The 23,604-nt window shown below is 34.3% G+C and overlaps 1 protein-coding gene across 1 annotated transcript in view; it reads left to right on the top strand.

Annotated features, from left to right (window-relative positions):
* CEP290 (centrosomal protein 290) overlaps positions 1 to 23,604 on the top strand; it is a 95,873-nt gene that overhangs the window by 40,533 nt on the left and 31,736 nt on the right. The window contains exons 25-36 of the mRNA XM_054580176.1: positions 985 to 1,096; positions 6,970 to 7,175; positions 8,345 to 8,496; positions 12,254 to 12,365; positions 13,001 to 13,456; positions 14,262 to 14,426; positions 15,018 to 15,125; positions 15,337 to 15,471; positions 16,265 to 16,531; positions 17,146 to 17,253; positions 18,116 to 18,315; positions 20,910 to 21,123. Coding sequence (XP_054436151.1) covers positions 985 to 1,096; positions 6,970 to 7,175; positions 8,345 to 8,496; positions 12,254 to 12,365; positions 13,001 to 13,456; positions 14,262 to 14,426; positions 15,018 to 15,125; positions 15,337 to 15,471; positions 16,265 to 16,531; positions 17,146 to 17,253; positions 18,116 to 18,315; positions 20,910 to 21,123 — 2,235 coding nt within the window. The remainder of the gene's footprint in view (positions 1 to 984; positions 1,097 to 6,969; positions 7,176 to 8,344; positions 8,497 to 12,253; positions 12,366 to 13,000; positions 13,457 to 14,261; positions 14,427 to 15,017; positions 15,126 to 15,336; positions 15,472 to 16,264; positions 16,532 to 17,145; positions 17,254 to 18,115; positions 18,316 to 20,909; positions 21,124 to 23,604) is intronic.

The raw sequence follows: 23,604 nt of genomic DNA, 5'->3' as shown, positions 1-23,604 counted from the left end.
TTAAATCTTTAAATCATATCCTATTATGTATTAGGTTAAATTCGGTTCCTCATCTTGACATACCATGCCTTGCATATTATAGCCCCGTTATCTTTCCTTTTTTTTATTCTTTCTTTTGTTGTTGCTGTTCTTTTTAAAATTTTTTCTCTTTATCGTGTGTGTGTGTGTGTTTGTGTATGTGTGTATTCTAGTTATCTTTCCAGCTTTCTCTTATTCCACTCTTAACTTTTATTTTTGCTCACCATGCTCAAGTCCTCTAGCACTTCAAGGTCTTTCCTGCTTTAGAGCATCTGGATTTAGCAGTATATGATTTCTTTCCATGGCTGGTTTGTTGTCAAGACTGGCCGCTTCTCATGGCTTAGGTTTCAGTTAAATACTATCTCTTCATTTGGGTAATACCTTCTCTAACCACTCAATCTAAATATGGCTCCTTTTATTATTCTCTGGGCCCATACTGTTTCTTTGTAGATCTTGATTATCAATGATTTTTTTTGTTTGTTTGCTTACCTATTTACTGTCTGCTATGTTACACACCCTCCTCAACTGCTATCACACATATGTACCCATGGACACCAAATGGTTAGGCCTGTGAGGCCAGAATTTGTTCTGTTTCTTTTCACTGTAACACCTGTCATTGATGGAATGGTAGGGATGCTCAGGAACTATTTGTGTGAATGAGGGAAGTAAGCACTAGTAAGTGAAGGTTATGAAGTTGTGAGTATTCTAGCTTGATCGAAAGAAACATGGCTGCAGCTAGGACCACATATTTGATACACAGATTTTGATTATTTTAAAATAATGTTTTATATTGTATGTGTATATACCTATATATGTATTACATGTGTGAGAGCTTCTAATTTTGTAAAAAAACAAACTAGATTGTGAGTTTCAGGAGATAACTATATAAAGTTAAGACAATGCTGTTTTTGTGGTGTTAGTATGAATTGCAGTGTAGTTTCTCAGTGATGTTTCTGTTTTATTCAGTGTGAAAATGCATCTCTAAAAGAACAAATAGAGTCTATAAATAAAGAACTGGAGATTACCAAAGAAAAACTTCACACTATTGAACAAGCCTGGGAACAAGAAACTAAATTAGGTAAGTACTATAACTATGATAATATAAAATGATTAAGATATAATAGTGAATATTTTTCATTTGAAGTTCCTTTTCCATACCAGATGAAAAGGAAGTATTTTGATAAAAATGAACTCTACCTAACAGTTTAATTTAGCAGGCAGTTGAATAATATCTACTACTAATCTCTACCAAAATTTGGTTTTCAGTTATAAAATAAGATTTGTTCCAAATAAAATCATGTATGTTAAAAATTTATAACTAAGCATTAGCTGTTTTGAACTATTTAACAGTCAAGACTGATGATAATTTTGAAATACTTGTATTTTAATGACAATAGTATGAGTTTTTCACCATGTATAAAGTTCTATCAGGACTATATCATGTGATATTTTTCAATTAAAAGATGACCATAAAGCATCAAAAAATTTTCATTTATATTACCTATGGTTCCACTACTATATTATTTTTTGTATTATGTTATACATACTTAAATATTGTTTGTGCTTTAAATTATAGTAAACATACTATATGCTGTATTTATTTAGTAGATCTCCAGATATTGCTATGTTTTATTCATCAGACTTATAAATATTTATGCAGTGTCTTTCTGTGTTTGAGTGATTAAATCTCTAGCTTTTATTAGTTTTGTTGTTGTCATAGTGCTGCAATGAACACCTTCATGTATATCTAATGGAAATTTTTGTTGCTCCTGCTAGGGTTTTCCATATTAGTTTTTCAAATGGCTTTCTTAGTTTATAGATTTTAAACTTTATATCTTGCTTGCATTATGCTTTATAATTTTCCAATAAATTTGCTACTTTAGTTAAGGTGTTTTCATGTGTTTGTTTTCTAGATCTTAGAGCTCTAATGCTGTTCACAGTTTCTGTTGCTAAATGCAGCTGTGTTGTTATATTGGTAACTGAGATAAGTAGTTTAGAGAGGCCAAACATTGGGAAGTCTAAAGTAAGCTACTTTTAGAGCTCTAACTGGTGTGGCTCAGTAGCTTGAGTATTGTCTCATAAACTGAAGGTCACCAGTTTGATTCCTGGTCAGGGCACATGTGTAGGTTACATGCCAGATCCCCAATTGAGTGCATGCAATCTATGTTTCTCTTGAACTTCAATGTTTCTCTTACTCTCTCTCTAATAATAAATAAAATATTTAAAATAAAATAAGACACTTTTAAAAAAGTTATTTTTAATTTATTAAGAGATTTGAAGTGAATTGACTTCCTTGTAGCTCCTATACCAAAGAAGGTACCATTTAAGATTTTTTTAAAAAAAGTATTATGCTGTATCTTTTTAATAAGGTCTGAATTCCTATATAAATTTTTTAAATTTTCAAATACTCTCTCCTATACATGGCTTTATGTCATGAAAGTTTTTAAAGCTTTTATTATTTTCTGTTGTTTTTATACCTTTGTTTTAAAGTGTTACATATTAGCATTTCTCATGCAAGAGTATGTTGGTGTAGGGGTAGTGTGTACTGCCCTCTCCCTAAGAAAACTCCAAATACAAGAATATAGAGATGGCTTATCTGCTGTACCCTTTGTGATGTGCCTCTCTTCATTATCATACTGTAGCAGAGATTTGAATGGAGAACGGGTTTTATATTCCTTGTATATTTATATTTTATGCAGTTTTTTCCTTTTATTCATAGGGTTTAGCATTGACTGAATGAGTCTCTATTCCATAATGGACTGATGTACTAACAATTTAGCTTCTTTCTGTAATCTGTTACTGTTATTATTTGATCATTGCTTGCAGTAGCTATTTTAAAATCATGTTTTAAGATGCATACAGAAGAAAATGAAGTAATTCTTAAAACTGAGGCAGACACCAAAACTGGTTTTTGTTAGTTTAAGTGTGTGTGTGTGTGTGTGTGTGTGTGTGTGTGTATTTCTTTGAGTAAATTCAGTTATAAAACTCAAGCTTATGAAGCTAAAAATATAAGAGAGGACTTCATTGGTGTTTTGAATCACTGCTTAGTTCCTTAAAATAATTGACTTCACCAAACATGTGATTGATTCTCCAAAAAGTAAAACACTATACCAAATTTTGTTTCTTATTTGAAGCATGTTGGTTATGCAAAGAAAAGTATTAGTTTTCTCTTCAGAAATGACTAGTAACTAATGTTAATCCTATGTGATGCCTTTTCATGGTCAATTTTTTATTTTGTTTTCATACTTATTTATTTTTAATTATATTTTATTGATTATGCTATCACAGTTGTCCCAATTATTCCCCCTTTGCCCCTGACCCAGCACCCCCACTCCCTCAGGCAGTCCCCACACCATTGTTCATGTCTGTGGGTCAAGCATACAAATTCTTTGGCTGCTCTATTTCCTGCACTGTGCTTTACAGCCCCATGGCTATTATGTAACTACCTATTTGTACTTCTTAATCCTATCACTTCTTTACCCATTCCCCCAGATGTCCCACCATCTGGCAACCATCAAAACATATCCATGATTTTGTCTCTGTTCTTCTTGTTTGCTTAGTTTGTTTTTTAGATTCAACAGCTGATAGATATGTATATTTGCCATTTTGTTGCTCATAGTTTTTTTTTATTGTTCAAATACATTTGTCTCCATTTTCCCACCATCACTTTCCCCTGCCCCACCCTCAATCCTTCCCCACTTTGACTTTGTCCATGGGTCCTTTATACCTGTTCCTTGATTTGACCCTTCCCCTTCCTTTCCCCGTTACCCCCCTCCCTCCTTCTCTCACACCACTGTCAGTTTCTTTTTTCTTTCAATGTCCCTGGTTATATTTTCCTTGCTTGTTTCTTTTGTTGGTTAGGTTCCACTTATAGGTGAGATCATATGGTATTTATTTTTCACCCTCTGGCTTATTTCACTTAGCATAATGCTCTCCAGTTCCATTCATGCTGTCATGAAGGGTAGTAGTTCTTTCTTTCTTTCTGTTGTGTAGTATTCCATTGCGTAAATGTACCGTAGTTTTTTGATCCACTCATTTACTGATGGGCAGTTTTGATCTTCCTCTTTTTCTTAAATAAGCCCCTTTAACAGTTCATATAATAATGGTTTAGTGATGATGAATTCCGTTAGTTTATTTTTTATCTGGGAAGCTCTTTATCTGCCCTTCGATACTAAATAATAGCTTGGCTGGGTAGAACAATCTTGGCTGTAGGCCTCTGCTTTTCATGACTTAGAATACTTCTTGCCTCTGCCTTCAAGTCTGCAGAGTTTCTTTAAGAGAAATCAGCTGACAGTCTTACAGGAACAACCCTGTATGTAATTCTCTGCTTTTCTCTTGCTGCTATTAAGATTCTCTCTTTATCTTTAACTTTTGGCATTTTAGTTATGGTGAGTCTTGGAGTAAGCTTCTTTGCATCCATCTTGGGCGGGACCCTCTGTGCTTCCTGGACTTGCATGTCTATTTCCTTAACCAAATTTGGGAAGTTGTCTTTCATTATTTTTTTCAATAAATTTTTAATTTCTTGCTATGTCTTTTCTCCTTATGGCAGTCCTATGAAGCAAATGTTGGAATGCTTAACTTGTCTCACAGGCTGCTTACGTTATCCTCGCTTTTTTGAATTCATTTTTCTTCTTGTTCTGATTGGTTGGTTTTGCTACATTATGTTCCAAGTGATTTAATTCTCAGCTTCTTCCACTCTACTGTTTCCCTATAGATTGTTTTTTATTTCAGTTAGTGAATTCTTGATTTCTTACTGGATCATCTTATGCTGTTGAGGTCCTAACTCAAGTTCCTTGAGAATCCTTATAACCAGTGTTTAGAACTCTGCGTCTGATAGATTACTTATCACCATTTTGTTTAGTTTTTTGGGTTTTTTTTGGAGTTTTGGTCTGTTCTTTCATTTGCTACATATTTCTTTGTCTCCTCATTTTGGCAGCTTCCCTGTGTTTGTTTCTGTGTATTAGGTAGAGTTGCTATGACTCCCTGTGTTGGTAGTATGGCCTAAAGTAGTAGGTATTCTTTAGGGTCCAGTGACACAGCCTCCCCTGTCACCCAAGATGGGTACTTGAGGTGCACCCTTCGTGTGGGTTGTGTACAGCCTCCTCTTGCATTTGAGCCTTGATTCCTGTTAGCAGGTAGTGGGAGGGATTTACCCTGGCCAGTCACCTGCAAGGACTGGCTATGACCACTGACCACCAACCGTCCCCTCTCTGTGGAGGATCAGCTCTGCAGGAGCAGGGTGGTGGTGCTCCAATGTATCCTGTAGCTATTCACTGGGTGCACAGGCTCTGGAGCTTCCCTGGTGATAAAGGACAAGATCAGCGCCTACCTGTGTTATGTCTGGGGCCACCCTGCCTGAACTCTAGAGCAGTCTGCAGATGGCTGCTACTTGTGCTGGGCTTGAAGGTCCCGAGGCAAAGCCAAGCTGTGAATCTAGGCTGGCTCCTGCTGGTGCCAGACATCAGGTCACTTAGCAAGAGGTATGGGGGTTGGAGCTCAGTAAAGTCAGCTATTGCTTGTTTGAGAGGATTTAGGAATTTGAAACATGAGCCAAGACCAGCCATTCATATGGGAAAGCCACTGTTAACAGCGTGGGTGGGCCCATCAGTTGGGTGGGTTGGACCCTCAGGGATCTCTAGTGCCAGGCAAACTGTGTTAGCTAGGTTGATGGAATCTCAGATATGACTGCAGGTTCTGTAGCTCTGTGGGGAGAGGGTTCAGAAAAGGGACAGTGGCCTCTGTTTACCGTTCTGTCTGTGAAAAAGCTGTTCTCCAGCTCCTGCCTTGATGCCAGCCACTTCAGGTCCTCCCTTTATGCCACTAGTGCTTTTAAGCTATTAGCCCAGTGTTAGATCCCAGAAGGAGTGATTCTGAGTAAGTCCGTGTGTGGATCCTTTAAGGGAACTGCTTGGGACTCCAGAAGTTTCTTCCACTGACTCAGTCCCACTGGTATTTGCAGCCAGAAGATATTGGAACTTGTCATCCTGGAATTGGAACCCTGGGCATGGTGCCTGCCATTGGGCTGGGACTCCTTGCTCTAGAGTTATCCCTCCTGATTTTTATATTGCCACACATAGATGTGGGTGCAGCCTGTTCCACGTCTCCACATCTCTGCTCCTCCTGCCAATCTGAATGGATGTGGCTTCTTTAATTCCATTATTGTTGTACTTTCATTCAATTCCATTTCTGATGGTTCTGAGTGATGATTTTTCTATAGTTTAGTTGTAATTTTGCTGTGGTTGTGTGAGGAGGCCAACCGTGTTTACTTGTGCCTCCGTCTTCTCATTTTATTTAACCGCTGACTTTTTTGTCCAAAGACAAGCCATACCGTATGTGTGTGTGTGTATATATACACATGGTACATATATATGTATTTATTTGTATATTTGTATATATTTGTATATAAATATAAAACATATATGAGATTAGTATGTGACAACTAATAAGATAATTTAAAATATTTGATATTAGATATTTACAAAAGCCATGTAATACTCATGGTTAAAGAAGATACTTGTTGAAATCCCTGAATCATATGGCTTCATATTTCAATTTCAGCTTGATTCTGTGAGACTGTAAAGTCATTGCACTTATATTCACAAAATAGTGTTATTTAAATTTCTTATATCATTTATCTACTTTCAGTTATCCAAAATTCACCCTTTTTTGATTCTTTGTATGTGACACAACAGTCACTGTATTTTTTACATTGTTATTTCAATAATCCTCTGACAGTTTTTATTATCATTTGATTGATGAAGAATGTATGTTTCAGAGAGATTAAATGAGAAAGGAGGCATGTAGACAGAAAGAAACAGAATTATGACTAGAATCTGATCTGCCATCATTCAGAATGCTCATGTGTTGTCTATTGAATGCTATGTCTATAATATCTGGAATGTAATTTTTATAAGAACAGCATAAGTTTGACTTGAATATTGTTGTATGTAGGAAATGAATCTAACATGGATAAGGCAAAGAAATCAATAACCAACAGTGAGATTGCTTCTATTTCAAAAAAAATCACTATGCTGGAGATGAAGGAATTAAATGAAAGGCAACGGGCTGAACATTCCCAAAAAATGTATGAACACATAAGGACTTCATTAAAACAAATGGAAGAACGTAATTTTGAATTGGAAGCCAAATTCGCTGAGGTTCGGTATTATCACTTTTATCATGTGATTTAAAAAATAAGTAATTAGTTATAGTAGACATTGTATTATGTAATAGGTTTGTTTGTATTTCTGAAGTAACATATTAATATAGTACTTATGTTTTATATAATGGATAAAAATAAAAGATGTATTTTAAACATTTAAAAAGAAAACAAATATTTCTGAGTTATTTCTCACCAGCATTACATTATTAGATTTAATATGCAAAAAAAAAGATTATTTGTTAAATAATGGAATTGCTTTCCACTACCACCCATTCATTTAACAAATATTTATTTGGTGACTAGTTCATTCCAGACACTGTAGAACAGCTGGAGATATAGCCAGAAACAAAATACTGTAAACAGTAATCTCTGCTCTCAGGGACTTTATATTCTAATAGAGGCGTTAGACTTTTTTGACATGGTCAGAATTATTAAAGTGGGTGGTAATAAATACAGTTTGCAAGTATTTAACAGTTTATGATGAAGTAGCATTCTTGTAATATTTATTTGTTTTACCTTGAAAATTAGTATAATTTTCAAAGCATGGGGTCATTTTGTTTAACTGTCACTAATATATATTAACACTTTATTAATATTTACATGTGATATAACTGAAGTAAAATATAATGAATATACTGCATTCCTAGCACATTAAGAATATCAGAGATTCTGCCCTGGTGGTGTGGCTCAGTGGACTGGGCACTGACCTGTGAACTTAAAGATCGCCAGTTTTATTCCCAGTCAAGACACATGCGTGGGTTGCAGGCCGGGTCCTCAGCTGGGGACTTTGGAGAGGCAACCGATCAATGTTTCTCTCACACATCAATCTTTCTTTCCCTCTCTTTCTCCCTTCCTTCCCCTCTCTCTATAAATATATAAAATAAAATCTTTTAAAAAACCCCAGAATATCAGATATTCTGATATTATTGGATTTTGAGTTGCCTAACAAAAATGACTTTTGTTGGGTTGGCATATAACTTGTGCATAACTTGTTCTTGACTCTTTCTCTCTCTACCCTTTTCAATCTAGTCTTTGTACTTCACACTCAATTCAGTATATGGACTAATGCAATATAAAGAGGACTGCAGTATGCTAAAAGCTAAATTAAAATGAAAAACATTGAAAACTGATATATCTGAATATTTTTTTGTTACTTTTTCTTAGCTTACCAAAATCAACTTGGAAGCACAGAAGGTGGAACAGATGTTAAGAGATGAATTAGCTGATAGTGTGAGCAAGACAGTAAGTGATGCTGATAGACAACGGATTCTAGAATTAGAGAAGAATGAAATGGAACTAAAAGTTGAAGTATCAAAGTAAGTTCATGTCAACTTTCTGGTCATTTGATTAGATATGTCTAATTTGTCTTTAAGAAACCTAAATATAGTGGTATAGGGAAAATATTGTTAGTGGAAATTGATACTGATTTCTTTTAAGAACATGCTTAAAGAATCTTAACTAGATTTATTTTTTTATTTTTTCATTTTTTTAAATATATAATCTTTATTATATATTTTCCATTACCATTTAGTATCCTTACACCCCTTTTCCCCAGCATAAGTAATAATATTGAAGAGGAAATCACTTCTCAAGATGCACAAATTTTCAGAGTCCAGGAGTAATGTTGCAGAAAGAGCTGACTGGGAATTAAGACCCACTGAGGCCTAGTTCTTCTACATATTTTTTGGAGGGGTGGCCATTAATTTCTTTAAACTTAAGTGTTCTTTTGTTTCTGGTTTTTTTTTTACTTTATTAAGGCAGAAATAGTACCCCTTCTACCTGTTAACAACATTGCTGTAAAAATATAATGAAACTTTCAAATTTTGATTAGTTTTGAGTATCTACTATGTATACTATGCTCTACAAATATTAACTCATACAACTACTCTTAATAACCCTGAAGTAATATTGTTATTTTTATTTTATGTGTGGAAACAGTTTATTTCCTTAGAGCACAAGATACAGATACATATATAAGGCATAAATACTGTATGCCAGGTAGATATTATGTATTCACTCTCCTTTGTAATTATGTGTTACTTCAGTAGAAAAGTGTAAGGATCCCAATTCAGCTGGTGAACATACAATACAATATACTGATGATGTATTATAGAAACCTATATCATTTTACCAACCAATGTCACCCCAATAAATTCAACAAAAACAAAGCAAAAAAAGGTGTGAGGATCCGTGAGTTGATCGGCACTGTTGAAGTGCGAATAATTAGTAGAAAGGGTTTTATGGCCTTCGCATAGTTATAGCCATTTTTGGAGCTTTGATATCCTTTTGGGAATATCAGTTACACTCATCCATTTTCACTGTGAAGCACTCTTTTTTATTCTTTCGCTCACCTCATGGACCTTTGTCCATGTTTTGAAATAAGCCAAGTTATGCTATTCATTTTATATCTTAATTAATAAAAATTTATATAACTGTTAATGAGAGCTTGTAATCAATATGAGGAAACCTAACTTATCTGTCACACTGAGCTAAGATTATTCCAGCACAGAGTTAAATGCATTTTACTTTACCCGTGTAATCACAACACAGTAGTCATATAAGAAATTTAATAAATTACCATCAAGCTCCCCCCTTCTATTGCAAATATAGTAAATGTATAATCTTTTTTCACATTTCTGATAACTTGTAAATTAAAACAAATCAATACATACATTAATCTACCCAGAGAACCTAGGAATTTTAAATATCTGTATTCTTTTTTTTTTTTTTTTGCCAAACCTCACTTTTAATTTTATTGTATTTTTTCCATTGCCATTTAACCCCCTTATACTCCACTGCACCTTGCAGTCATCATATTCTTGTCCATGTCCATGAGTCCTTTTTCCTTGTTGCTTGATCCTTTCCCCCCTAACCCCCCATAGCTGTCATCCTCTTCTCCATCTATGAATCTGTCTCTGTTTTGCTTGTTAGTTCAGTTTGTTCATTACATTCCATATGTGAGTGAAATCATGTGGTATTTGTCTTTCTCTGACTGGCTTATTTCTCTTAGTATCATGTTCTCCAGGTCCATTTGTGCTGTCATAAAGGGTAAATTTTTTTTTCATTTTTACAGCTGAGTAGTATTCCATTGTGTAAATGTCCCATAGTTGTTTTATCCACTCATCTACTGATGGACACTTGGGCTGCTTTCATATCTTGGTGACTGTAAATAATGCTGCAGTGAACATAGGGTTGCTTATGTTCTTTTGAATTAGTGTTTTGGGTTTCTTTGAATAAATTCAGAGAAGTCAGATTGCTGATTCAAAAGGCAGATCCATTTTAATTTTCTGAGGTATCTCCATACTACTTTCCACAGTGGCTGCACCAGCCTCCATTCCCATTAACAGCACAAAAGGGTCCCCTTTTGTTACAGATGGGTAGAGAGAGACGCTTCAGTAAAGAGGCTCTCTCTTCCGATTTGGTTCTTGTCTTGCTCACAGGACACAAATTCAAGCGAGAGACAAACACATATAGTGGAAATGAGATAGCAAGTTTATTTATGAAACACTCATGAGCACAAAGCTACAAGCAGGCACCCAGCTAGGCTAAATGCCTCACACACAGAGGAAAGAAAATTGCTAGTAAGTCTGTTAGTAAGTTAGTGAGTTTGTTTTGCACACTTGAGCCGAGGCTACAAGTGGGTACTTAGCTAATCTAAGTATGCTGACTATTGGGATTCTGGGGTTATATACCTCAGTCAGCTTTTAGGTTCCCTCCTCTTCTCCCCTTTATAAATTTGGAAATAAGAAATTTTACAGCTACAAAGACTTTCTTTCTCAGTTAGTAAAGCTCTTTGTCTTAGTGAAATTGCTACAGAGGCCCCCTTCCCCAGCATAGGCCTCCATCTTCCTCCTGTTCAGTTCCCGCTTATGATGTTCAGAACACCTGGCACTCTTATCAAATTGAACTCAGGACTGCTGAGTTAATTGGTGAGACATATCTTCCTTTTGCTTCTGGCCTCCTGTATCAAGTTCTTTGTTAGATTGTAATGGTGAGGACCCTGCCTTCGTTTCCCCTCTTGCTGGTTATTCCTAGCTGCTACCTAACACTTTCTCCACATTCTCTTCAGCACTTAATGCGGAATTAAATCAAATAAAGTTACCTAATACCTTATTCTAGCTATGCCAAACTATGGTAATTGTCTTTTCAAAAATGTGTTAGATAGGAGTACTTTGGTCACATGCATTTGGAAAATACTATATACCAGGGGAGACCCCCTCAAAATAGCAGAATTATCTCCTGGAGGGCAGGCCCCTTGTAGTACAGACTTCCCCTGCCTTGTGAGCATTCTGGGAACCCATATGTATCAATGTACCAACTGGCATTGTTGCGAGAGGTTGCTTTGGGCTTCAGTGAATATTTTGAAGACTCTTTCAACGCGTTTGTCTGTTTCATGATGGGTGACTTATGAGCGCACCTGCCCACACCACACTGAGTGTTCAGCAGTTTTTGACCAAAAATGGCATGACCCCATGGCTCACCCTCCCTATTTACCTAGTTGAGCCTTGAGCGACTTTTTTTTTATTTCCCGGATCCAAAAAGTCCCCAAAGAGAAATGTTTTGTCTATATGGAAGAGATGAAACAAAAAACGGCAGAAGCACTAAAAGGCATCAAAATCAAAGAGTTAAAAAACTGTTCTGAGCAGTGGCCAAAATGTCTCAATAGGTTTATTTTATCAAATGGAGAGTACTTTGAAGGTGACTGAAGTTTAAACATGTGAGAATATACAATTATTTATAAATAAATTCCATTTTTGAGGGGTTCGCTCCTCCTATGTATAGTTTCAGATAATTTTTTACTTTAAAACTTCTCAGAACATTCAGTATGATATTCAGTATTCAATATTATGAATTTTCAAGGGGAGAGGGATGTTGGGAATGGAGTTTTTTTCATAAAACTCATGTTAAGCTCTCATGAAATTATGCTTCATAAAACAGTTTAGGAAACTTTGTTTTAACATTTCCTACAAAGAAGAGATACTTAAACCTTTTCCAAGGGTCTAAAATTTTGAAATCCTGGTATTTATTTACTTAGAAAATATACATAATTGTTTCTGAAATATCACTTCCCAGACTGAGAGAGATTTCGGACATTGCCAAAAGGCAAGTTGAAATTTTGAAGGCACAACAACAGTCCAGGGATAAAGAAGTGGAGTCCATCAGAGTGCAGCTGTTAGACTATCAGGTACGTACAGCATTGGCTCATCTATGTAGGTTCTTTTTTTCCCTAAATTCACATTAGATATTAGGATGATTTTATTATTTTAATCAAAGAATATATCAAACAGAAGTCCCTATTCTTGTTAATTGTAACCTGAATAAGTTGTAACTTAATTTAAAAACCATTCATAATGCAGAAAATCATTTTAATGCCTATAAGGACATTGTTCTGGCTGCTGGTCAGAGTTAAGACAGTGAGGAGGAATAGTCAGTCTTTCATAACAATATTTTCTCTCGTAGCTTTAGGTACCTTTTCACATATTCTCACATTTTTTTTTTTTTAGAATTAAGAAAAAACTTGTCCATGTTAATAATATACCATATTATTATTTATACATGGAACTGAAAAAGAAAACAAACAACACAGCATTGTTCTATTACTTAGCCAGATTTGGATTTTCCGTTTTTTGATTTCTTTTCTTTGTTTGTTTTTGCTTTTTACAATTCTTTGGTAATTTGTATTAAAGCAAAGTTAAATTTTTACAGGACCGCAGGTATAACACTTTTAAATTTTATTTAGTAAATTATGAATTGAGTCCATGATCAGTTTCATTGGAAAAACTTGAGACTTACTATAAATATATATAATTTTTATATTAGGCACAGTCGGATGAAAAGGCGCTTATTGCCAAGTTGCACCAACACATTGTCTCCCTTCAAATTAGTGAGGTTACGGCTCTTGGTAAGTTGGAGTCTCTTACATCGAAACTACAGAAGATGGAGGCCTGTAATTTGCGTTTAGAACAGAAACTGGATGAAAAAGAACAGGCTCTCTATTATGCTCGCTTGGAGGGGAGAAACAGAGCAAAACACCTGCGCCAAACAATTCAGTCTCTACGACGCCAGTTTAGTGGAGCTTTGCCCCTGGCACAACAGGAAAAGTTCTCTAAAACAATGATTCAATTACAAAATGACAAGCTGAAGATAATGAAAGAAATGAAAAATTCTCAACAAGAATATAGAAATATGGAGAACAAAACAATGGAGTTGGAATTAAAGTTAAAGGGGCTAGAAGAGTTAATAAGCACTTTAAAGGATGCCAGGGGAGCCCAAAAGGTAAAGCATTCATTTTTAACTTCAGTATTTCCAGAAGAGTTGGATAATTTTAGGTTCTTAATATGTGCCTATATAAAAAATGTTTAATATATGACCAAAATTCCGATTATAATTTATTGAGATTTTAGAAATTAGGGGTTTTGCCTTTTTAAATGTCTGTAAAAATAAAATGAGATTCTTCTAAGCAATGGTTTTAGCAGAAATGTAGGATTTAAAGTATCAAAAAATTTTAAATACTCTAAAAAAGTATATATATAAAAATAAAATACTAGTTATAATTATTTTAAAACATTATATAGTGATCATTTGAATTCTACTCTTTGTAATCATTCTTTGTTTAAAATTATGTACAAGTAAGTAGGCCCACATTTATTTTTAATATAATTTTTTTTTACCCTTCTTTGAAGGAATTAAATGAAAAATAATTATCTTGCAACTAAGTTTTATTTTCTAGGCTAAAATATTTAGAATTTTCATCTTTGAAAGTAAAACCAATGTTTCAATTACATACTTACAGTAAGTACCCAATAAATATATGAAAGTAAATGAATAAATGAAAGTGAATGTTAGTCCTATACCCTCAGAAATAATTTGAAGGATGTTTTATATTAAGACCCCACATACTTTCAGAAAATTCTATGGAAATTCTAAATAAACTGCCATGTGGCTTAACAAAGGATAATTTTATATATTATTTTATTATAGAATGTTTATTCATTTAAATTAAAATCATGAGGATTGTGGATAAATGCATTATTTACTCATATAGCATTTACATTTGTATATATAAAATATAAATCTTTAGGTAATCAGTTGGCATATGAAAATAGAAGAACTCCGTCTTCAAGAACTTAAACTGAATCGAGAATTAGTCAAAGATAAAGAAGAAATAAAATATTTGAATAATATAATTTTTGAATATGAACATACAATCAGCAGTCTGGAGGAAGAAATTGTACAGCAGAACAAGGTTTCAACTTATATATATTTTGATGTTTTGTTGCTAAGATTTTAAACCCAAAAATATTGTATGAGTGACGACTCTCCGACTTGATTTAGCTTCCATTAGTTTGGCATAAAATATTCTATTTTTTATTCTAAACCATTATAAAAATGTATATTTATTTATGTTGAAATACAGTCTTAAACTTAAAAAAGGAATAATACACAAGCACATTATCTTTCCTTTTCATTGATAAATGTATAAGCTCCATGGTGAAAGGGACTGGGCTTTGTTCACTGTTATGCTTACGTTTCCTAGAATAGTGCTTGGCACATATTACATGTCATTAAATATGTTTTGGATGGATAGATGGACGGATGAATGGATGAATGGGTGGGTTCATGGATGGATTGAAATTCCAACTCCATATTTGCCAATCTCTGTGATCTTAGGCAAGCGACTTTACCTCTCTTGAGTTTGCTTCTTTTTCCCATAAAATAGTAATAGTGACCTCAGAGGGTTGTTGTGAGAATTAAATAAGAAAATGTATATAAAAATTCCTGTTATTTGCTTGGTGAGTGTCTCTCTGTGTGTCTGACACAAACTGCCTTTTTTCAGTTTCATGAAGAAAGGCAGATGGCCTGGGATCAAAGAGAAGTTGAGCTAGAACGTCAGCTTGACATTTTTGACCGTCAGCAAAATGAAATACTAAATGCAGCACAAAAGGTATGAATTATTAATCCTGTTTGCTACTCTGTAGCATGGCCTATAATGTTAACCAACAGAATGTTTTCTAAAGTCAGATGGAATTTTAATTAATGTTATCCTTTTATAGTTCAAATGTAAGTGGGGTTTAACCATGTCTTGTCATATAATTATAAAAATTAATACTGTTTTCCTTAAAGCTACAACTTTTTTTAAATGTTATTTTTAATAGTTTGAAGAGGTTACAGGATCAATGCCAGACCCGAGTTTGCCCCTTCCAAAGCAACTTGAGATTGCTCTAAGAAAAATTAAGGAGAATGTTCGAATAATTCTAGAAACACGGGCAACTTGCAAATCACTAGAAGAGGTAATTACAAAACTTTGCATTTTGATTAATGTATTATTAGGTATATGGAATTTTCTAAATACAGTGTGAGGCAAAACTAGGTTAATAGTTGTTCATATGGAAAATAATACAATAATATTTAACAATATAAGAATAAACTCTGTTCAACATACAACTGTAAACCTACTTTTGCTTAATCCTATAATATTTTTTAATGAGGACAATGTGTAGAATGATGAATGTGCTGCTAATTCTACTCTTCTTTTCTATTCTATAATGCTTCTAATAGCCAATAAAGAACAATAGATATGGCTAATTTGAATTTTTTCTGTTTTGTTTTCATAAACCACATATTTTGTAATAAGTGATTTATAGACTTGGGCCACTAAAATTCCAATTTTTTACCCGGCTGACTTATGAATTATTCTCTTAGTGATCTGATAATCAATGGACTGAAATAAAAGGAACAGTTCATTATATTTTCTTTCTAAATTTATCACCAGCAGTCATTTCTCATTTCTAGTTCTAAAACTACAAGATCTAAATAAAGTAACTTAAATTTCATTTTCATCCTAACAATGAAATTTCTAACACATGTGATAGTCTTATAAATAAATAAGATATGCATATAGATAATGTAGCTGTTACATAGAAATACAATCACTTCAACCTCATTAATGTCTTTTGGCTATAATAAGTATGTTGTGAACAATAAAGGGCAGCTTTTTAAAACATAACTAATTTAAAATTGAGTGGAAACATTTTTAAAAGAAAATGTATACTTTAATAATTTATTATGATTTGGTCATTGCAGAAGCTAAAAGAAAAGGAATCTGCTTTACGGTTAGCAGAGCAAAATATTCTGTCAAGAGACAAAGTAATCAATGAACTGAGGCTTCATTTACCTGCCACTGCAGAACGAGAAAAGCTCATAGCTGAACTAGGTAGAAAAGAGGCAGAACCACAGTCACGTCATACATTGAAAATTGCTCAGCAGACCATTGCCAACATGCAAGCAAGGTTAAATCAAAAGGAAGAAGTGTTAAAGAAGTATCAGCATCTTCTGGAGAAAGCAAGAGAGGTAATTTATTATATTATTTTACTTATTATCATCTTTTTTAGTGAAATGCAGATATGATTCTGTCCTGAAATAGCAGTTCATTTCTTGCTTTCAAATAGATTCCATTTAGGAATTGTTACTTTTGTGTGATTGGATTACAGGTCTGTCAGTAAAACTGGCAATTTCTGAATGAATCTTTCTCTATCGATTGACTAAAGCAGGAATAGCTGTCATGATGAAACCATATGATATTGAAAAGCACCATCTGAGTTTATAGGTTAAGATAGAGTCAAAAAATTAGAATGAAATCCTGTCACACTAGTAGTAAGTGAAATCAGATTTGCTGGAACTTTGAGGGGAATCTTCATTTAAAAAATTTTCTAGAAACAAGTTAAAAGATGATGGATACATATTATTCTAATATTAATATTAAATTATGACCTAAGGCTGAACTTGGCAACTTGAATGTGTAATAGTGGAAATGTATACTGGTGAAAATATATAAATGCAGATATTGTTCCTTCTGTATCTCACAGGGATTTTGAAAGTTTAAAGATAAAAATATTTAATGTCTTTAGATTGTGAATTTATTTAAATCATAATTTAAGATATAGTTTTGATTTGCTGTAAAACAGGAGCAAAGAGAAATTGTTAAGAAACATGAAGAAGACCTGCAGATTCTTCATCATAAATTAGAACTACAGGCTGATAGTTCACTCAATAAATTCAAACAAACAGCCTGGGTAAGATTCTAAGAACTTTGTTCTATTCTTTATAGATGTCTGAGACCATATAACTGAAAATTTAGCTCTCCTTTTTCGATGGGGTGGGGGAGTAGAAGCCACTCTATTTTCTGTTGTTAGAATAATCTTCTAAAATCACAGTTCTGATTATTCTTCTCCCTAGACATAAGCACTTTAAAATCTCACTGCTGCTTATAAAATCATGCTTATATTCTTTAGCCCTGTACTCAAAGCCTTCCATGATCTGACCTCAGTCTTTGTTTTTTCAAATTTTGCTCATTATATGTTAAATCTGATTTTCATGTTTTGAATTCAGTTTATACTTGCCTCTTTTCATTTTTGTCTTTTTGTATGTGCAAAATGATCTTTCATCTCCTAACATGCAAACATCATTCTTGAGCCTTAACTCATTAATTCAATCCACATTTATTGATCTTTCATCACATGTAGGAATTTTGCTAGATATTGGGAATACAAACAATATGATCTCTATTTCCTGTTTTCTTTAAGCTTTCATTTCCTATTACACTTTAGGTTAGATATTATTTTTGATTATTTGAGGAAGCACATTAAAATTATGTAATAAGCCCTGGCTGGTGTAGCTCAGTGTATTGAGCACTGGCCTGTGAAGCAAAGGGTCACCGGTTCAATTCCTAGTCAGGGCACGTGCCTGGGTTGCAGGCCAGGTGCCCTGTAGGGGTCATGTGAGAGGCAACCACACATTGATGTTTCTCTCCATCTCTTTCTCCCTCTCTTCCCCGTTCTCTAAAAAATAAATAAATAAAACCTTTAAAAATAAAATAACAGAACAAGTACACATTGAGTTGTACATGTTCATAGCTAATTTATTAATATTTCATAGGATTTACTAAAACAGCCTCCTACTCCAGTTCCTACCAACAAGCATTTTATTCGTCTTGCTGAGATGGAACAGACAGTAGCAGAACAAGATGACTCTCTCTCCTCACTTTTGGTCAAACTAAAAAAAGTGTCTCAAGATTTAGAGAGACAAAAAGAAATCACTGAATTAAAAATCAAAGAATTCGAAAACGTCAAATTACGGTAAGCCTTAGAAATTTATTATAACAATAGGCAAATAGCAATAATGATGGAATTAGGATAAACCTGTTTTCTGTGTTTTGCACTCTTCTAAAAACTTTATATATATTATCTTATTTTATCTTTAGGACTACTTGTGACACAGGTTATGGTCTCCCCATTTTTCATATAGGAAACTAGGCCACAGGACAGCTCAATACCTGCCTGGGAGGAAATGGGAAAGTCACAATTTGAATCTAGTCAGTCTGATTCAAATGCCAGCTCAGAATTTTTGTCCAGAGTCTTGTTTTTAGCCTCTTTAAGCTTCTGTTTCATCATCTGTAATATGGAATGACAAGACATACCCTAGCTCTTTCAGGGTGATTATTTGAAGGCCAAATCCTCTTGTATATGCAAGTAATTTGAAAATTACAAAGTGACAAATAAATATAAAACTTTTGTCCATACACCTATAACAGTTGCTAGCATACCCTGAGGTTTAATAGATATTTGTTCAGTGAAAAATTATTGTTTTATTACTATAGTGCCAGTAAAGGGTTCACAGCTTTCATTCTCTGCATTAGAGATATTAAACATTGCTCAGTTGATCAGAATATAGATTTTTAAATCTAAAATAAGTTTATAGTTATATATTTGTAATCATTATAGAACTATCTCTGTATCTTGATTTCTTATCTGAAAAAATGAGAAAGCTGAACTATTTCACTTATAATTCTATTCCAGCTCTGAAACTCTTATTAGAAACTTTTTAGAACCTTTGATTCTTGACTCAATTATTCAAAATACTTCTGACAAAATTAGCACTACTTTAGCTTTATTAAGAAGCTGCCACTTTAAAGATACTCTCTAAAAGAGAATTAGCAATAGCATATGGTATTCTTAGTATCTAATTTTTCTCATTCTATTAACTTTTATACATGAGATGTTATTTCTGATAAAGTCAGTCTTTGTCATGTTTTAGAGTATAAAATTGCTTCTGCTTTTGAACCTAATATCTGAGTGTAGAAAATAGTCATCTTTCAAAATTACCTTATTTATATAATTTTTTTTGCCCCTTGAAATACTTGAGTAGTTGTTTTGTACTTTACCATGTCATTTTAGTCTACGATTACACTTTTATTCTCTGTGTGCTAATTGGTGTTACTGACATAAGAACATCCAAACTTGTAGGAAAATTTTATAAAAGTTTATTAGAATTTAATTTGAGTCAAACAGAGATACACCTGGAAGCAAGATCACTACAGACACAAAAATGCTTCCGGGATGACAGTTTGTGGTTTCTTTTTTGCATTTGAAATTAAGGAAGGAACAGGAAGAAAGATTATGTGAAGGTGGGAGAAAGCAAGTCAGGGATTGGGTTACAGAATAATCAACAAGATTATGTGTTCTCTTCCAGGGGTCTGAAAAAGGTCATTTCAAAAGTGTGTTACCCTAGATGTGCAAAAACAATGGACAGAGCTCACTTAAGGCAAAGATAAACATTTTCCTAAAGAAATTATAAGCCTGGGGTGTGACTCCCCACTATGAACTGCTTGCTCATTTAGGAATTTATGATCAAATCACCTTAAGGTTACTCATGGTTAGAAAGATTACAGTATCCCTCTTTTGTCCACAGTATGCATATTTTAATATGTCTTACGGAATTATAAGTCTTTGTATTTTTCTTAGTAAAACCTTATATTTTCACAATTTGATGATTAAAGTGATACATTTTTTGCTGTAAGCAACAAGTCTCAGTGTTTAACACTTGTTTATAGTTTAATACAATCTTCTCATTGGTCAATATGACTCTATACATTAACGTTATTAGTGCAGTGTTTAAATATAAAATGAACTGGATATAATTTAGTATATTGACTTACTAATGAATGAACAATAGGATTAGTTGAATTAATTAAGTCCACTGATTGTATCTACTTCCATATCTATAGATATAAAATATTAGTTATAGATGTAATAATAGTGACTTTGGAACCATAAACGAATTAATAATAAAATAATTTCTCTGAGAGTTTACATTTTGTCTTTGCAACATGACAGTATAGGACAGTGGTTCTCACCTGAGGATATAATGCTGTTCTCTTCCCTCACGGACATTTGGTAATGCCTGGAGATTTTTTCTATTGTAACACCTAGGAGATACTACTGGCATCTAGTGTGTAGAAGCAATGGATGCTACTAAACATCTACATGCATAGGACAGTTCACCCCTTGCCCACCAACAAATAATTGCTCAGTCAAATAGTCCATAGTGCCATGTTTGAGAAACCCTGATAAAAGGAAGTAGTCACGTCTTTCAGGGCACATAGTATTTAAGTGCTATTCGTTCATTTTCTGTATTATTTGTCTAGACAACAAAATTACTTAATGCAGTCATTACAAAAATAGTAGACAAACTAGAAAGAAAAAGTTTATTTTATGTTGTGCTTAAGAGTAGTTAAGTGGAATAAAGAATTGGTATTTCTTTTGGATTTGAATCAAGACTTAGGTTTTAAGAATACTTAGGACCAGATATTTTTTCTTGTTTAAAATTTGTATCAGTCAGACTGTTACTTGCAGCAACCATTCTATTAAATACGTATGTTTGCTTATATTAGGCTCCAAGAAAACCATGCAGATGAAATGAAAAAAGTGAAAGCAGAACTAGAGGACTTAAGGTACCTTCTGGCCCAGTCACAAAATGAGTCGCAGAGTTTAAAATCTGAACTTCAGGCACAAAAAGAAGCAAATTCAAGAGCTCCAACAATGACAATGAAAAATCTAGTGGAAAGGTTAAAGAGCCAATTAGTCCTTAAAGAGAAACAGCAGAAAGTAAGTAACAACAGAAAATTATCAATATTCAGGAAATACATGTGGTAAATTGCTTTTAGATTAGACTTGGTAAAGATGACTGGTATCTGTCTTTCTGTTATAATAAAGAATATGAGCCTTATTTCTATTAAGCAGGGTCTTTTAAGAAAATTGTTTTAAACAGCCTTAATGGTGGTGTTTTAAAGGCAGATATAGTCCAGTTTATCTTTCTATGTTGTGACCAATATGATAGGTGTGTTATCTGTAGGAAATAGAAATAAAGAGAAATCTTAATTTCATTATTTCCTTTCCACTGGGATTTTATGCTACTGAGAGACTATTTTAAACTATTTGAATAACTAAATAATTTTGAACAGTTTGGGGCTTATAAGGGGGAGATAAGGCAGTGAATAGAAAAGGTTAAAGAAGAAGGTCAGAGACTTATGGCCAGGATGGAGGTGTAGGTAGAGACACTCTGCCTCCTCGCACAACCAAAAGAAGGATAACAACAAATTTAAAAACAAAAAATAACCAGAACTGCCAGAAAATCCAATTGTATGGAAGTCCAACAACCAAGTAGCTAAAGAAGAAACATTCGTCCACACTGGTAGGAGGGGCGGAGACGGGCAGCTGGGGCAGAGAAGACACAGGACAAGGCAGCAGCTGGAGGACCAGGCAGTCCTACATTTGTGTGAGGATAAACTGAGAGGAGCAGCTGTGGGGCGAGACAGACTGTGCAATCCTGGGCTCCAGTGTGGGAAAAGAAGGCCTCAAAACCTCTGGCTGTAAAAACCTGTGGGGGTTCCGAGAGTGGGAAAAATTCCCAGCCTCACTGGAGTTTGTTGGAGAGATCCACAGGGTCCTAGAATGTCCTGAACCAGAAGGGCTCAATTTGCTTGAGGGTAGTGGGGCAAATGACTGAAAGCCAGCTGAGAGCCGAGCAAGTGGCATTGTTCCCTCTCTGACTCCTCTCTCCCAGACAGCATCACAACACACGCGACCTGGGTTGCCCTGCCCTGGAAAATACCTAAGGCTCCACCCCTTCTAATGTAACAGGCACACTGAGACAAAGAAATATGGCCCAAATAAAAGAACGGATGAAAGCTCCAAAAAAAGAACTAAGTGACGAAGAGATAGCCAACCTATCAGATGTGCAGTTCAAAACACTGGTAATCAGGACACTCACAGAAATGGTTGATTATGATTGCAAAATGGAGGAAAAAGTGAAGGCTATGCAAAGTGAAATAGAGAAAAATATACAGAAAACCAACAGTAAAGGGAAGGAAATCAGGACTCAAATCAACAATTTGGAGCAGAAGGAAGAGATATACATTCAACCAGAACAGAATTAAGAAACAAGAATTTAAAAAAATGAGAGGTTTAGGAATCTCTGGGACAACTGTAATGTCCCAACATCTGAATCATAAGGGTGCCAGAAGGAGAAGAGGAATGGCCAGAAATTGAAAACTTATTTGAACAAATAATGAAGGAGAACTTCCCCAATCTAGTGAAGGAAATAGACTTCCAGGAGATCCAGGAAGCTCAGAGAGTCCCAAACAAGTTGGACCCAAGGAAGCACACACCAAGGCACATCATAATTACATTACCCAAGATTAAAGGTAAGGAGAGAATCTTAAGAACAACAAGAGAAAAGGAGACACTTACCTGCAAAGGAGTCCCCATAAAGCTATCTGCTGAGTTCTCCAAAGAAACCTTGCAGGCAAGAAGGGGCTGGTAAGCAGTATTCAAAGTCATGAAAGACAAGGACCTACATCCAAGATTCCTCTATCCAGCAAAGCTATCATTTAGAATGGAAGGGCAGATAAAGTGCTTCCCAGATGAGGTCAAGTTAAAGGAGTTCATCATCGCCAAGCCCTTATTATATGAAATATTAAAGGGATTTATCTAAGAAAAAGATCAAAAACTATGAACAGTAAAATGACAACAAACTCACAACCCTGAACAACTGAACCTAAAAATAAAAAACAAAAACCAGAACAAACTGACAGAACAAGTAGAACCAGAAAAGAATCGCAGAAATGGAGGTCAAAGGGAAGGAGGAGGGGGAGAGTGGAGGAAAAGGTACAGGGACTAAGAAGCATAAATAGTAGGTACAAAATAGACAGGGGAAGGTTAAGAACAGTGTAGGAAATAGAGAAGCCAAAGAACTTACATGCATAGCCCATGAACATGAACTAAGGGGCGGGGAGAGAATACTGGTGGGAGAGGGTTGCAGGGCAGAGGAGAATAAAGGAGAGAAAAAAATGGGACAACTGTAATAGCATAATCAATAAAATATATAAATATATTTTGAAAAAGAAAAAATGGTCACATAGATACTTTTATGAGAAGTAGGTCAGTGGATTTTCTGTTTTTTAAATTTATCAGATTTGATATACTCAATTGTTTTAGAAGTTGCTGTTGTTTTTCTGTGCTAGCTCATGAAATTTATTGTCAAATTTCAAGCCTTTTTTAATCTAATAACTTTCCAAGTATACTTAA

This window comes from Pteronotus mesoamericanus, unplaced genomic scaffold (genome assembly GCF_021234165.1).
Source record: "Pteronotus mesoamericanus isolate MK-2021 breed Mesoamerican mustached bat unplaced genomic scaffold, CSHL_Meso_final contig_56, whole genome shotgun sequence".
NCBI classification, from domain to species: Eukaryota; Metazoa; Chordata; class Mammalia; order Chiroptera; family Mormoopidae; genus Pteronotus; species Pteronotus mesoamericanus.
The sequence above is the reverse complement of the archived record's forward strand: the minus strand, read 5'-3'. Positions and strand labels throughout refer to the sequence as shown.